General features: G+C 40.3%; 1 protein-coding gene across 7 annotated transcripts in view; it reads right to left on the bottom strand.

Moving 5' to 3' along the window:
* Positions 1-14450, bottom strand: part of RPGR (retinitis pigmentosa GTPase regulator) — a 60682-nt gene extending 46232 nt beyond the window's left edge. For 2 of the 7 annotated variants that reach the window (XM_055702054.1, XM_055702055.1), the window contains exons 1-3: positions 14011-14450; positions 11782-11907; positions 5131-5223 (exon numbers count right to left, since the gene is read on the bottom strand). In XM_055702054.1, coding sequence (XP_055558029.1) covers positions 5131-5223; positions 11782-11907; positions 14011-14446 — 655 coding nt within the window. In that variant the 5' untranslated portion in view covers positions 14447-14450. Of the gene's footprint in view, positions 1-1436; positions 1500-5130; positions 5224-9892; positions 11096-11781; positions 11909-14010 lie in introns of those variants that run through there. The other 5 variants (XM_055702060.1, XM_055702057.1, XM_055702058.1 and 2 more) reach the window with 5 other exon arrangements.
* Between the last annotated feature and the right edge of the window lie 1423 nt (positions 14451-15873).

Raw genomic sequence — 15873 nt, 5'->3', positions numbered from 1 at the left:
ACTGCCCTGAAATATCCTCAAGCTGACATTAGCAGTTTCTGTTGTAGCTTGCACGGAGGCTTGATCAGAACTTTCTAAAGGCCTTCTATGTAACCTAGGCTGTCTGTGTCTCCCACCATTCTGGAGACTGATCCAAAAAGTAAATACAATTTGAAGTTCTGCAAGAGTTCCGAGAAAATGACTACTAGTAGCCCTGGCAGCTGGAAGCAGCTTCTTCCGCAAATAATGTATAATTTTAAGATAAAGCAGAAGGAAAATGGTGCATGCTGTCACAGATAAGAAAACTGGAGTCCTATTAGTCCATAAATTAGAGAGATACATAACTTGATAGTTTTGATACTGTGAATGAAATATATTTTTGCTTAGGTTTTTATTAGAAATAGTTTATTCATTTTAATATTTAAATTACTTTTGATTTAATTAACTAGGTCTTTATTTTGTTTTAGAATCTTAAAATTGAAGTTAAAGCTGTTGATTGATATCTGACTTAAGAGAACTTTAAGATTTATATTTTTAATTTTAGTATGTTTCACATCTAAAGTGCTCATCTATGATGAGAAAGATAAGGCCCATTAATAACACAAATCCAGACACAAATGTGATAAGCAACTGACATACACTCTATAAATGGTCCTTCCCATATAAATGGCCACAAATTATCTAGTCAGCGTGTACGCTGGAAGTGACTAATATTTACCCTGTGCAGTCTTACATACTCAATTGTTATTAAAATGTTCTGCTTTATTCTGATAATCTTATTTACAGTGTTCAGGGTCTCCACATGTATAAACCTCCTAATAATCAAACAATTCTCTTTATAACATTGCTGCAAGCTAACGGATTGCAACCACAAAGATGGCTATTCCATTACATAAATTTTAGAAGTATGACAAGAATTTGCATCAATTCTCTGAATACTGTCTCTCTAAAAAAATAATTTTTTGTTTAAATTTATAGTTTATTTATTTATAGCTTAATAAAGCAACTTGTCATTGAAATAGCAGACTATCTTGGCTAACCAAAATGCAACAAAATTTGAAGTCCTGAAAATACTCAGTTCTACTATATTTACTCAAATATATAACTTTATACTACTAAAGATAAATTACTTGTCACAGTTAAATTCAAGTACAGATATGTAAAAAATACTAATATACCTTTACAGGGCTTTAATTGTTAACCACACCTCAAATGCCAGCAAGAAATTTTTTCATCTGTCTGTTGCTAGCAAACACTTATATAACATTATTCTATAAATGTATTGGCTCAGAATAAATCAAGCATTCAAAGAACTGGATATCAAACCCCCAAGTTTTAGCAGTACCATTTTTGTTTATTTTTCCTTCTTTCCTCCTGGGGTTCCTAATGTAATTTTGCATGAAAGCAAAGGAAGAAATCCGTCTTTATTTAATACGTATATAATATGTGTTACATACCTGTGTAAACTAAAGTGTGGTTTCTTCCACAAACAGCAAGTTTTGTTTTTTCTGGTTTTAAAGCTATGAATTAAAGCCAAAGGGGGAGGGAGAAGTTATACACAAGCCGATAGCTGGTTCAACAACAAAATATTCTATGCTCTAGAGGGAGCTCTGATTTTTTTTTCATATTTTTACCAACAGAATGACTACAAGATTTGCTGCCCATTTGAACCCAGCACGTGACTTCATAAATCAGGATTCCCCCAAGACAAGAAAACAGATAGAGACCTTAAAAACTTACAGCTGACACTCAGGTTAACTTGATGATAGCCACTTCATCCCAGTGCCACATTCCCCAAAATTTACCACTTATGGGACATGCCTCAAAGAGTATGTTGCATTGCAAGACAAAATGCATGCTTAAAGCTGTCTTCAGTTTTCATTAACAGCATTATTCTTATCTCCCTTTTATGTGTTTCCTCACTACCTCAAATCTTCCAGTCTTACTGTTCTTTTGTCTGATCATCCCTACATTCCTTCATTAAGCACAGCTACCTTTTTTGCTAGACTTTTGCTCTGCACTGCCCTCTTACTGATCACTAAATTCAATTGCTAAGAACAATCCTATCTGGACTAGTGCCTAAAATTTTTGCATATACCATCCTGTCTCAATTCCAGCTCAATTACCACCCACCCACTGCACCTATTTCTCTGCAGTCTGGCCACTGTGAAAGGCTGGTGTCCTGGTTTCTGCTGGGGCAGTTAATTTTCTTGTTAGTAGCTGGTGCAGTGCTGTTTTGGCTTTGGTGTAAGAACAATGCAGATAGGACACGGATGTTGTTAGTTGTTGCTAGGTAAAGTTTATACTAAGTCAAGGACTTTTTAGTTTCTCAGGCCTTGCCAGCAAGGCACAAGCAACTGGGAGGAGACACAGCCAGGGCAGCTGACCTGAACTAGCCAAAGAGGTATTGCACACCATGGGACATCATGCTCGGTATATAAACTGGGGGGTTGGCCAGGGCCTGCCAACTGCTTCTCGGGGACTGTCTGGGCATCAGTCAGTGGGTGGTGAGCAACTGTATTGTGCATCACTTGTTTTCTTTCCTCCCTTCCCTTTGGATTTCATTCCTCTCCCCTTCTCCCTCCTTTTCATTACAACTGCTATTGTTATTATTGGGTTTGGTTTATTTTTTCAATTATTAAATTGTTCTTATCTCAACCCTTGAGTTTTACATTCCTATCTGATTCTCCTCCCCATCTCTGTGGGTGAGGGGGGAGTGGAAAAGTGACTGTGTGGTGCTTAGTCGCCAGCTGGGGTTAAACCATGACAACTGGGAATGCAGGCAAGCGTAATAAGAGTTATTTTGGTGGGAAAGGGAATACAGAGGTGCCTTTCTCCCATGGCAGGTACACTACGTTTCAGAAACAAAGGATCAACTTTTCCATCCTCTCCCCAGTGACTGAGTTTTGGGCCCCTCACTACAAAAAAATGACATTGAGGTGCTTTAGTGTGCCCAGAGAAGGGCAGTGAAGCTGGTGAAGGGTCTGGAGCACAAGTCTTATGAGAAGCAGCTGAGGGAACTGGGATTGCTTAGCCTGGAGAAAACGAGGCTCAGGGAGAACCTTATTACTCTCTACACATACCTGAAAAGAGGTTGTAGTGATGTGGGGGTTGGTTCTCTTCTACCCAGTAGTAAGGAACAGGACTTGAAGAAAATACCTCAAGTTGTACCAGGAGAGATTTAGATTGGATATTAGGAAAAATTTTTTCACTGGAAGTCTTGTCAAGCATTAGAACAGGCTGCCCAAGGAAGTGGTGGAGCCACCACCCCTGGAGGTATTTAAAAGACGTGTATATGTGGTGCTGAGGGACATGGTTTAGTGGTGGACTTGGCAGTTCTGGGTTAACGGTTAGACTCAATGATCTTAAAGTTCTTTTCCAACCTAACCAGTTCTATGATTCTATGACTGTTGCCAACAATTTATCTTCCCTCAGCCATGTCCATGTGCCCTATACAATCCTCCTAAAACAACACTATTTTTACATATCTTTAATTGCTTTTCTACTGCACTAGTCCATGACAAAGCCAACAACTATCATCTCTCTCACAAACCCTTTTCAGTCCTTCCAAATCAACTTCTATCAGCTCCATAACATTCAGATTAAAGTCCCTTCTCCGATCTTCCAAGTCACCGCATAAATCTGCTTACTTAAGCATGAACTGTCTCTGGTCTGTCACACAGATACAATCATCAATTGTGCAGACTCAGGTTCCTGCCTATCCTATTCAACACCTACCACTACCACCAGGCTGGAACACTCCCAATGTTGCCTTCTTCCTACAATTTTAACTTGCTGCTTTATATCCCAAAACTCTGCCTCCTAGCTTCAGTGATGATCTTAACCAGCTCTTCAGAAGCCTGTGCTCCATCACCTTCCTCCCACTTAGGCTAATCAATTGTATTTGATGAGCCATGCTATACTTACAACGTTGCTGGCAATTTTTCATGACTAAAGACTAATTAAATTAGTTTAGTTCCCAAAGATATTTTCTCAGAAAATATGGAGCCACAACTGTTTGGCCCCAAGCAGAAACTGAAATCTGTCCTTGCAACCCCATTCCCAAAGCCAAGTGATGACAGAAAACTAGTGAGAAAAGCTCCAGGATTTTCTCCTGCTGCCTGCTTCCAAGGGAAGAAAGATAACCCTCTTGTGACTTTTGTCAATGGATGCCAGGTCTAGTTGCAATTGCTGTCATCTTCTCTACATCTTTTATTCTCCATTGCAAATTGACAGTAAAAACAAAACTTGACACCCAGCCCATTTAAGCCAAAGTAAGAATCAATCTCCTACATGGCTGACAGAAGCTGTGAACCTGAGAGTAGCTGCATTCTCCCTCTGAAGTGAAATAGAGAGGAACAGATAAAGGACAGTAGAATAAGCTAAATCAGGAAGAAAAAAGTTTGAACAAGCAGGATAATTTGTTTTTAACAATAAGCTAACAAATCAATCTGCTGGCAGAAAGCATGAGGATAAACATTCAATGGTGAAAAGAAATGTGTTATTTGGATAGCTCTGACTGGACATAAGGAAGGAGACAGGGAAAATGTATCACTCTAGTTTTGCTTGACAAGATACAACTGGCTAGGAAAGATCAAGATGTGCAATGAAAACACATTTTACAACACAGGAAAGAATATGGGCATTTACTTTACTGCTTCATACAAATATATTAACATTTATGCCCCTCGGGCACTTCTTTAAGTTTCTAAAAATTTAGTAGTACTTGCAGAAAGCTCCTGATAGATTTTTTCATTTATAAAGGTGCTAAGACAAACGTGATAAAAAGGTTACACAATGCTGTTGGAACACACAGACAACACTGCAGAGACGAAGAATCTGATTAACGTCTTTGCAGTCACAATGAAGATGTGGTTTGTCAGAAAAGGCAAATATTACATAGAATGAGAGCCCTCAAAAAAGAGAGGACTCTATGTATTCAGACGCAAAAAGGACCCAGAATCTGGAGCTGATGGAAAATCAAGTCAGGGATCCTTTTAAGCCGCTTCTATGAGCTTATGCAGTAATATGCTGCACATGATGAGTATACAAGGCTGAATCAGTTATTTTGGAACTGCATCCTATAAAATACCTTTTCATAAGGGTTGCCTTTCAGAAAGACAAAAAAAAGAAAAGAAAAATTAAACAAACCTTTAACACATGTTGGTTTGTTGACAGTGTTCTTTGATCCTAATCCTAACTGGCCCCAGTTGTTACTGCCAAACATGTACAGTTTACCATTCCCTGAAAAAAAAAATGCACAGTCAGTATCCATACAAGTGTTTGAATATCTCATTCAAGGCAAGATGGTCATTCATACACTGTGCTACATATTACTTCCTTTTAACATAAGGTTTAAGATTAGGCAATTCAATACTTAAGTGTAAACAATAATGAATGTCCTTGTGATTTTTCAGTACAAAAGTCGTAACTGCATTAAGTAAGAAATCCCTAGCCAGAAGAAGGGACAAAAAGCAGAACATCCCCTCCTTTAATTACAGCACAGATAAAATGCTCTTCAGAAAATAAAATGCTGTACTCTTGGACAGACCCTGCAGTTCAGAAACCACAGTATCTATAGGCCCACTTATAAAATAATAGCACATTTAACTGAGCACCCACATCTTTTACCCCAAAACCAGGAATGAATAATGCAGCTGTATTATGAATACAAACACAAATTTGTCATATTCAGTTTATTTTACTGTTGGGGGGGGGGGGGGCTATTTCTTTTACTGCTAAATGTCTTAAAATGATTTACAAATCTGCACTTCTACAGAACACAGTTACTGATAAATTTTCAAATGTGTTCTCAAACTGTATTAATGTGTTACTCTGCATATAAAGGAGGAATGCATAAAACCAACATGCAGCCAGGGAGTTTTACAAACCTAAATGCAAACATCAGATTACAAATAGTCAACAAGAGCAATGCTAGAACCGTATTTCAGAAACTGGTATGACGTGTCATCGAACTTGCAGGTTTGACCAATACAAACAATGAATTGTAATTCCAAATAACCAGTGTTCTTTTAAGAGGATGGTGTATGAACAGATGAAAACTTTTGTTATCAGGCATGCAAATTAGATAGCCACACTGACTACTGACAATACCTTAAGATGAATTAATTTAATTTCACTTTTTAAACTATTACCTTTTGCAAAGCTGTGAAGTTCATAACCAAAGATAAAATCCTTGTTCCAACAGAAATCTTTGTGAAAAAACAGAAACTGATTTTTTAGAAAAACCAAACCTTTTACAACTGTTAAAAAGGAGTTTGTTTACTTTAGAAGAAGGCCTGCAGCGCTTTGTGAATCAAAGTCCACCACAGGGCTGTTATGTAATAAACTCTGTCACCCTAGCCATCAACAATTATCACATGATCCCAACACATAACAGCAATTCCACATAATAACGCCAAAATATTACGGCTGTTTGCACTTCAGTAGCATAAGTTCCCAGTGAAGGTTCTGAATGTGATTTACAAAGAATACAAAACATGATATTGAAATGTTTAAAATATAACAAAAATACTCTGTTAAAAAATCCGTTGATTTTCTTAAATATAATGACCTTGTGACTGCAATATTTTTTTTGTTTTAAAAAAAACCAGCAAACCATCAACATCTAGCAATAACTGGTTCTAAAGTCCCAATCTAATTGTTAGATTTGACAATTTTTTGCACAAGCCTATGCATCAATATTATGTCTTTCCAAGAAAGTTAGAAGGGAAGAAAGTCTGAGGTCAAGTCTACTCTCGTGGTGTTTTACTAATAGCATTTATGTCACCATCCCAATTTTGCTAATGCAATCATGTCAAAACACACGCAGAGCTGTCTGTCACTGAGAGCAACACACACCTTAACAGAAATAATTTTTATTAGCAAATGGCATCCTAGATTGGTATATGCTTCCTTATATCCTTGGTTTATACTTTTTAACTGCCTTTGTAAGACAGTAGTACTCCTGTGGCAACATGATGCCAAACTGCCATAATTCCACTTAAGCACATTCTCTTTTATCCATTCAAAATCCCAACAGGTCATGCTTTTCATCCTATAATCTGCTGTTTCTTATACCAGTCTTTAAATCCTCAGGGATTGCTTTGTAAGTCAACGAACTTAACAGACAAGAGGAACTTCTTTTACATTCTTTTACAACTGAGTGACAGCCTTTTATAATTTCAGGCTTCCAACACTTAGCAGTGTAACAGAATGTAAGAAAACTGGGAACCAGGAAATTCAGACAGTGAATGAAAACTAACAGGCACTACAGAGGAACCTAAATAAATGCCTGTAATGAAGCAATATTTCTGGGTCTGTACAGGAAATCAGGTTTTGGGACAGACATGATGCAATCTAACTGGCCAGGAAACACAACAGAATTTTGCATGCCCGTTTTTTATAATTGTATACCGAGATACCTCCAGTCATCACCACAGATGCATTGAAGTGAGAACTAATTCAACAGCACACAAATAGGCAAGGATTGTATTTGAAAACTTTGCAAGCACAAATTGCTGGGGTTTTTTTGCTTCTACTTTGGTGCTTACAGAGATTGTGGCCATCTGCTATATGGAATGGAATGGAATGGCAGAAAATAGATCCATAAGAGAAAGATTATGACTCTGGGCAGCAGAAGAGAAGCAACAGGATATAAAGAAAGGGACTACTTGGACTGTTTTGGTGATGAGAACATACTTTCAACACCTGTCTCCACCTTCATCCTGATGCAAGACTGGAACATTTCTCCAAAGTATGCAGGTGTTGGCTTAGCACCAAATATTTCACCGACACGAGTTTGGGGCTATTAGGGAAGTCACAAGATGCTTACCTCTTTAGCAACAGGTTTTGAGAGACTTCAGGAAGAGTGTCTCCTAACTAGGACATTTCTTATATGAGCAGCTGCCATCACAACTGTAATTCCTGGGAACCCCATCTATCACATGCTCCCCTGACTCATAAAGCACTATTAAAGGCATTCATTCAGCAGCTGGGAAGTAAGATTTGAAATCCTCAACATGCTTCATGATAATAGCAGGAAGCCAAGTATTCCTATCACCTATGTTTAAAGGTATGTTTTACACACACACACACACCCACACACACCCCCACACACCTTGCTTTCTAAATGATATTAGTGTGGGAGGAAAATAAAATGGGGAGACAATGTAAAGACTTTGAGCATTTATTACAATATTCTATTGAGAAGCTATATCTGAAGAAAATGTAAAAGGTAGTATTTTGGACAGAGTATCATACACCCGGCACCATGTTTTGTTTTGTTTTAATTTGTGCTATTTTGTGAATAAACTATGTCAACAGTTCATTTAAAATTCATATACAATTAAAATGCATTTCTCATAAATGGGAATGACATCAGTTTTGTTAGGCAAGTCACGATATTCTCAAAAGCTTTATTGAGAAGTAAGAACAGTCACGCTTAGGACATTTAGCATCACAAAAACAAAAACAGCGCAGTATGTTGCTTACTCCTACAGAACAAAAGATCAACATAAACACGTACAAATTTTCCTCATTTTCCTCTTTCAGTTGATGGAAAAGATACTTTGCCATGTTCTGATGGCCTGCTGGTAAGCAGAAAGAGTAGAAGGAATCTGGTGTCCAAAGACCTGGAGAGATTCCAGGGTCTCTTTGGTACACATTGTTGAATGCTTATGCCTTACAAAACCTGAAATTATGAGCATACTAATCTTGTGGTTCCATATGCACCTCTTTTCACTCCTACTTTTACATTTGATATTTCTTTCTTTCCTTCTACCCTTTTGCACTGGGGGCTTCAATTCTCTCCAGAGCTCCGAGTTCAGGAAATGTCTTTTCATCATCACCATTTCCCCTCCTTGTGAACAGGATCAGTCTCTTTGATCAAATATGGGCAAGCTGCCTAAGATACTCTAGTCAAGGCAAATAAACAATAAGACAACTGTTAACTTCAAGAGGTTTGTAGAAAAGAAAATTAATAGAAATGTATTGGGAGGGGACTCTTAAAAACACGCGCAACATCACTTCACACCAGCTCCCAACAGGATGAATAAATTGCTTTCCAAAGCCTGCAGTTATATCAGATACATGGAGTGGACTTTCAACATTCTTGGGAAAAAACAAAACAAACAAAAAAACCCCACAGAAATGGGGCAAGAAGCATTATTAAACATATTACAAGTGATGCTGGAAGAGATACTGCTCATGACCACATTAAAGAACTAAAGAAGACAACTGCTTAAAAAAAACAATCTACTTGAACATTTTAATAGAGATCGTGCTAATAGTACAGAGTAAATAAATAAAGAAACACAATTTTAATTCCCAAACTCCAAAACTGGAGAAGGAAAATGCTTCTCCAATTAGTTCAGCAAAACCAACCCAAAGCCAGCAAGTAACTATCACTGGTCCTCTCTATTCCAACATACAGACACAGTATGTAAATAAGGCTTTGGACTCCAATTCCTGACCTAGAAAGCCAAAGAACAGTGTTTTGTATTTACTTTACACTTTTCTTCCTAGAAGTCATATGGGAATATTGATGCTGTTAAGATGAAATATCTGAAAATTCCTGAATATTTTGTTTGAATGCTTAGTATTAGTTTCTGTACATCATCTTCATTTGCATTCAGTCAAGATGCAGTGCTAGATGTAGCTGTCTCCTGCCCAAAACCAGCTTTAAGGCATGTTTTGTATCAGTTTGGGTGACTGTTTTACTTATGATTGTTGAGACATGTCAGTGTGAAACTGATACATTTCTATTAGATTTGAATTTACCTCATATTCCCACTGTCCCCTACATACATAGGTCCAACTATCTCTTCCAGGGGGTGGAAAAAAAAGGGAGGGAGGAATTTTGTAACCTGTAAATAAAGACTGAAAATAAAATGAAGCATGCATTAACACACACCTGCTTGAGATCCATTTCATTCCTCAGTGATGTTTGTCTTTTATATCTTCCAGGTCAGGTTCATGTGGATTTCAAGAAGCTCCTGGTTTCCCACAAGGTCTGTACCCTTCTCAGTAAACTCATTATCGGCACGCACTTCTGCAGTGTTTATCCAAGGTGTTACTGCAGTTCAATGCCATTCACCAAGGGCTGTAATTCCAGTGTATCATCCAACTCCATCTAACAGCAGAAATGTGAGGTGCACACGGGCATGCACAGGTGTGAAGCACAAATGAGGCACAAAGGTTTTCTGTTTCCCTTCTTCACTTTTTTGTATGACTCTTGCAGTTTCTCTACATTTGCTTGTTGTTGATCAGTACTGTACCCTTGCTTTTGCCACTACTTTACCACGTCTCAAAAAACCTTTTGGTACCAAAGAAATTTTGTAGTCATGCTTCTACAGTTCCTTCTCCTCAAAAGCTTTGAGAAAATAAAGATCTGATTATCTAGAAGTTTCCCTGGTATCCTATCTGCACACTACAACACAAAGGCCAACTACAAAGACATTTTTGAAACGTGCTACACATATTAAAGTAACATGGAGAAGGGGAGATGCTATAGAAATGATGCTGCATGCAAACCTACGCAAGTCAGTTTCTTCAAAAGCTTTATCTACATGGCCACTGTTGCAGTGACATGGGAAAACAGTGCTGGCACAGGCACATGCTGGGGGATCTCAAGGAGGCAATTGAAATTGACTTGTCTAAACTGAGAACGATACCACCGTTATTCTGAACTGGGTGTGGGCATGTGAAAGGATATACCAAGAAAATTTCAAAAGGGAAATTTCACAGTGCCCCAGGTTACATTCTGATTAATTTTATGCAACAGGCAATTTAATAGAACTGGTTCAATCCAAGAAAAAGTGTCAAGTTTTGTTCAAAATAAACTATTCATGGATAATTCATCTTCTGTGAAGTTAGGCTTGAAAAATTAATTGTATAATTTCCCTCAAGATGTTCCACAGCCCATGAAATCTATACTTTTTTTTTTTTATCATGCCTGGAATAGTTTGTTCTAAAAATCCAGCATCTCAAACTTTGCCTGCGGACATAGTAAGAAACCCTCAAGACATTACTTAATGAGTAATGACCAGTTGGGAATTCATGAGAAATTAATATATTAAAAAATAATAATATTTTCCTGAAAATATACATATAAATGTCATACCAAAGTCTTGTTATCCATCAGCAGTTGTTTGTCAACACATGCTTATCAACAAAACAGTAGTCCCTTCCATGTAAAATAAATAGAACAAACTCTTCAATGAGTATTGTTTCCATCATTTCCAAGAAATGAAAATAAACATTAATACTGCTCACTGTATTGCATCTGAGCTTCTTTGAACGCTTCTGCAGTTTATTTCCGATTTAAGTAAGATTTTCTTAAGTTTTTTGAGTTGCTTTTTCAAGGCTTATTTTCAATTGGCAGTTAACAGTAATACAAATCTTCATTTCAGAGATACAGTGTTATCTATTGTTTCAGGCAGATTCCTAGTGAACTTGTTGACTGTGTTCAACAGGTACTGTTTACTTCCACAATACAAACCTCTATATTTAAGATTGCTTACTAAACACTGTCAGATTCACACAAGAAACATTCAGACTGAACAAAGTCATTTAAGTCCTGTGAGATACATTCAGTTGTTACAAATTCATTAAAAACGGTTCTTGTGAAAACTTTAATTGACCTCACACTAACTTCAAAGCCATCTAACAGTTCCCACAGAACAGTCCTCATCTGATATATTAGCTCAGTAAGATTCACGTAAGAATCACAATTTTCCAAGCTGTTCAAAAATATAACCTTTTATCTCTATTTCCAATTTTAAGTCTATTTCCAATACTGACCTGTAACAATAGCAGTATGTTCATCTCCACATGATATAAGCACAGGCTTGTCATTTTTGAACCAGAACTTGCTGGGAACATCTTCTGCAAATTTGCTTTTTCCAAATGTGAAAACAGCACCTGATTCTAAAACACAAAAAGATAACGTCAATTTTAGTAAAAACAAATTTTGCCTCATATATTTTGAAATAGTCCTTTCCTATTAATTCAGTGCACATTTTAGTTTCCTTTCTCTTTTTTTTAAAAATGGCTGAAGCATTTTCTTCCATTCTGTTTCACCAAGACTATGTCATTTTCAGGCTCCCATTTTAGTCCTCCTGATTCTTCTTAGCCTCCACGAATGTCTTAATAGAATAGGTATTGTTGCTGACGTACTGTGTTCTGAGGATACAATAATTTATTTTAAAGTACATTAATGTCCTTTATCACTATCCTCGAACATGAATGACTAGGTGTGTAAAAGAAAGAATAAAGAACTCTGAATAACTGCCCCCAGAAAGTAAAACGAGAAGCTCATCCTGAAAACAGGTTGAGACAGAGTTCTCACTTATGTTTGCACTTGAATTCAAACAGGTTTTCCAAATTGGATTAGAGACAGACAACACACTGTAAAGAGATGACAGGCTCCAAACTGACCACTCTTCCTCAGCCATCTGAGAAGATATGTGCTCTAAAAATGGCCACCTAAAATCAAAACTCTGAGCCTTCAAAACTATCTTTGATCATATGACACGATCTAAAAAACCCAAATGAAAACACGCCAAAATAAAGTCAAGACATTTATTCTGCACTTCCAATCTGTCTACTTTTCTCCATTCTTCCCACTTTCGAAAGTCAGCAGGGTTGTTTTAAAACAACGCAGAATGCTAACTATTCATTCCACTTTTGGGTAAGCATGTGGCTTGACACAGAAAACATTAATTCTACAGGAAAATAAATGAACTTACAAGTTAAATAATTTGCCAAAAGCCACGCAGACAATGTGACAAAGCACACTTAGACTTTCTATTTTAAAATGTTAAAGCCTGTGCTTTAAGCATAGAACTATTTTTTGGAAAACAAAGGGAAAAAACCCTTGCCTCTTCCCTGCAGACTTTTTGTAACATGTAAACTATGATAACACAAACACGCACAGTAACACTAGACTGCTTCTATAAACTTACATATGACAGTAGCATTGAAACATCTTTGTGGATTTACTTTCAACGAAAACAATCAGTAATTTGCATCTCAGCTCCAAAACTCAAAGCTCTCTCAGACTGTAAATTTGCTATTCATTTTGAAATGGTTCTTTAATGCAAAAGTTTCTCATATTTGCAAATGAAGTCACTTTATGCATCAGGTTCAGCAGACACGTGTAAAATTGTATTTACTACCCCCCCAGACGTGTGTCACTTTCAGTATTTTATTAAAAACAACCCTTTTGCAGACCAATTCAAGCCTTTTAAAGAAAAGGTGATTTTTCCTCATTTCATGTAGACACATCTACATCCACAGCCACGCTAAAAGGCATCTGAAAACGCTTTATTTTTTCTCCAGCCGGCCAGCCACGCTGCCCATTTGAACAGGGCTGCGGTGCCCTCTGCACTCGCGCCCACACAGAGCACACGGGTTCTTTTTCTTTCAGAAGCATCACCATGAAAAGGATTCCTAATTCAATGTATACGAAAAGCAGACAATTTAATTCACACACGTCCTTCCCACCTCAGCCATTTCACAACTAAAACCTAAACCCTCAAAACTTAAAATTTGTAAATTAAACCCTACCAACCCAGAAAATTAAATCCCACCGAATGTACAGGAGGTTTTGCTGTCTCGGCCCTGAGAAAACCTTTAAACATTGCCGTAGGTGAAACCACGGACCGAAACTCGTTTGTGCACTGAAAAAACCCTGCCTGCCTAACACGGCTCCGCGACGCCATGCCGGTGACGGCAGCAAGGCTGCCCCCGTCTAATCTCTGACGTCAGCGGACGTCACTCTCCCCGGCACCGGAAGGCACCGGCGGGGGGGGCGCAGCCCGGGGCCGCGCCGCACTGGCGGGCCGGGGGCAGCCGGGGGCGGCCGCCAAGCGCAGCGGGAGGCGGCCGCGGCCGCGCCGGGGCAGGGAGGCGGCCGGCGGTGATGGCGCTCAGCGGTGGGGAAAGCGGGCAGGGACGCCCACGGGCGGACAAGGGCCGCCCCCACCTGGCTCGCAGCTCCGTCCCTTGTGAGGGGCCGGCATCACTCACCGGGCACCGGCAGCTCGTCCTCCTCGGCGGGCTCGACCATGGCAGCTGGCGGCGGGCAGCCGCCCCCGCGCCCCATGCACAGCGGCGCCGGGCTGCCGGAAGTAAACAGAGGCCGTGCCACGGGCAACGGCCATAGAGAGCGGCGCAGCGGCTGGGGCCGGGCGCCGGGAGCAGGCCCGGCCTGGGGGCTGGCGGGGCCGGGGGAGCGCCCCCTGGCGGCTGGCGGCGGGGCGGGCACCGCCATCTTAAAGTTCCCCCGAGCTGGCGCGGCATCCGTTGTGCCTCCTCGGGCGCGGGGAGCGCAAACCGGCTGCAGCGCTCCAGGTGGGGGCTCACGGTGCTGAAAGGAGGGAAGAATCCCCTCCCTTGATGGCCCTTTGTGAGTCTCGTCTCCAGCAGGGCTTTGCTTTCCTGGCACCGTCCCTGCCGTGGGCATCGTTTCTGGCTCCCTCCTCCGCAGGCTGGCCCTGCCTCCGGCCCCCGAAGCAGCCATCTCGCACGGGGGCTCTGCCCTCAGCTCCCCGCTTCGCCCAGCCGGGCTCCGGTACCTCTGCTCGGTTTGCCGAGGGATTGGAGGGGCTGCCCTGCCTCAGCCGGGTAAAACAGAACGTAACTCGGGAACTTCTATTTTGTCACCACGGGGATTTTGCTATCCTGAAAGACCAGTGTCCTCTGATGGTCTCGGTTTCACCAGGATGTCCGTGTAAAGTCTTCTGATCCGATGCACGAGAAGACATCCACGCAGCCGGGGACATTTAGGTGATGTTGACTGTGCAGACCCCAGTGGAATATGCCCAGGGGCTTGTAGCTTTTTAACCATATGCAATGTGCAGTCCCAAACTCCCAGTGGAGCGTTTCCCCCCTGCCAAAAATCTATGGTCATTTATGGATTTCATTTTTCTTGCTGTTCCTGTGTGTTTCAGGTATGCCAGGTCACCCTTTGCCAAAAGAAAAAAGGTCTTGCTTTCAGGATGATGTACTGCAATAGAGGCTGCAACTGGCAGCCTGGAGAACCTATTTAAGCCTTGTTTTATGCAGAATTTAATCAATACAGTTGTCGGTGCATAAGATGAGGTATCCATGTAAGTACACACAAAGAAGACTGGCCATGTTTTCAAAAAGGAACAGAAAGTGTTTGTGATTTTTGACCCCACATTAGACAGGGATTTAATCTCTTTGAACCCAAAGATCCCTCTGATGCTTTCTGCCCTAACTGCTTCTCATAAGCCTGGAGCAAGGGGATATCCAGCAAAAGCTGTTCAAAATAAAACTGAACAAACATTGTTCCATGAAGTGATGCCTGAAATTGTAGTTGCCAGATACTGTGGTTGCCAAGAATACAAATGGGTTACAAAATGGTTAGGAAGATTCATGGGAAGAAGGTGTCTGCAGCAGGGTTTTGGTTTCTATGGCTGTGGGATTCAGTTTGAGGATCAACATGCGGTTGGAGGAGATGCTAGCCACCTCTCAAAGTGGGACAAATGTATCTCTGCTGGTAGGATGGCTGACCTGGTAAGGAGGTCTTTGAATATCATTCCTTAATGACATGGAAAGGACAGTTACCAGCAGTGGCTACGAGTGGCTGGACACTGAACTCTGTGAAGTCTTCATTGGCCACCACTGAGTGCAGGATGGATGGGAAAGGCTGTTTGTAGAGTGAGCATTTCATTCTGGTTTTGGTTGACCACTGCATGCAGGTGAAGCAGAAGTCATGCTGGCAGGTATCCTATTATGCCACGTTGTCCCAGGTGTCCAAGCAGGTGTATCACTGGAAGATAGAGCTGTAGGCATGGCAGGGTGCAGCAGGTTGGAAGCTGCTCCTCCTCAGAGGTACCCCAGCTTCTGAAGCCCGACTCTACAAAA

This window comes from Falco cherrug, chromosome 2 (genome assembly GCF_023634085.1).
Source record: "Falco cherrug isolate bFalChe1 chromosome 2, bFalChe1.pri, whole genome shotgun sequence".
Classification (NCBI taxonomy): domain Eukaryota; kingdom Metazoa; phylum Chordata; class Aves; order Falconiformes; family Falconidae; genus Falco; species Falco cherrug.
The sequence above is the reverse complement of the archived record's forward strand: the minus strand, read 5'-3'. Positions and strand labels throughout refer to the sequence as shown.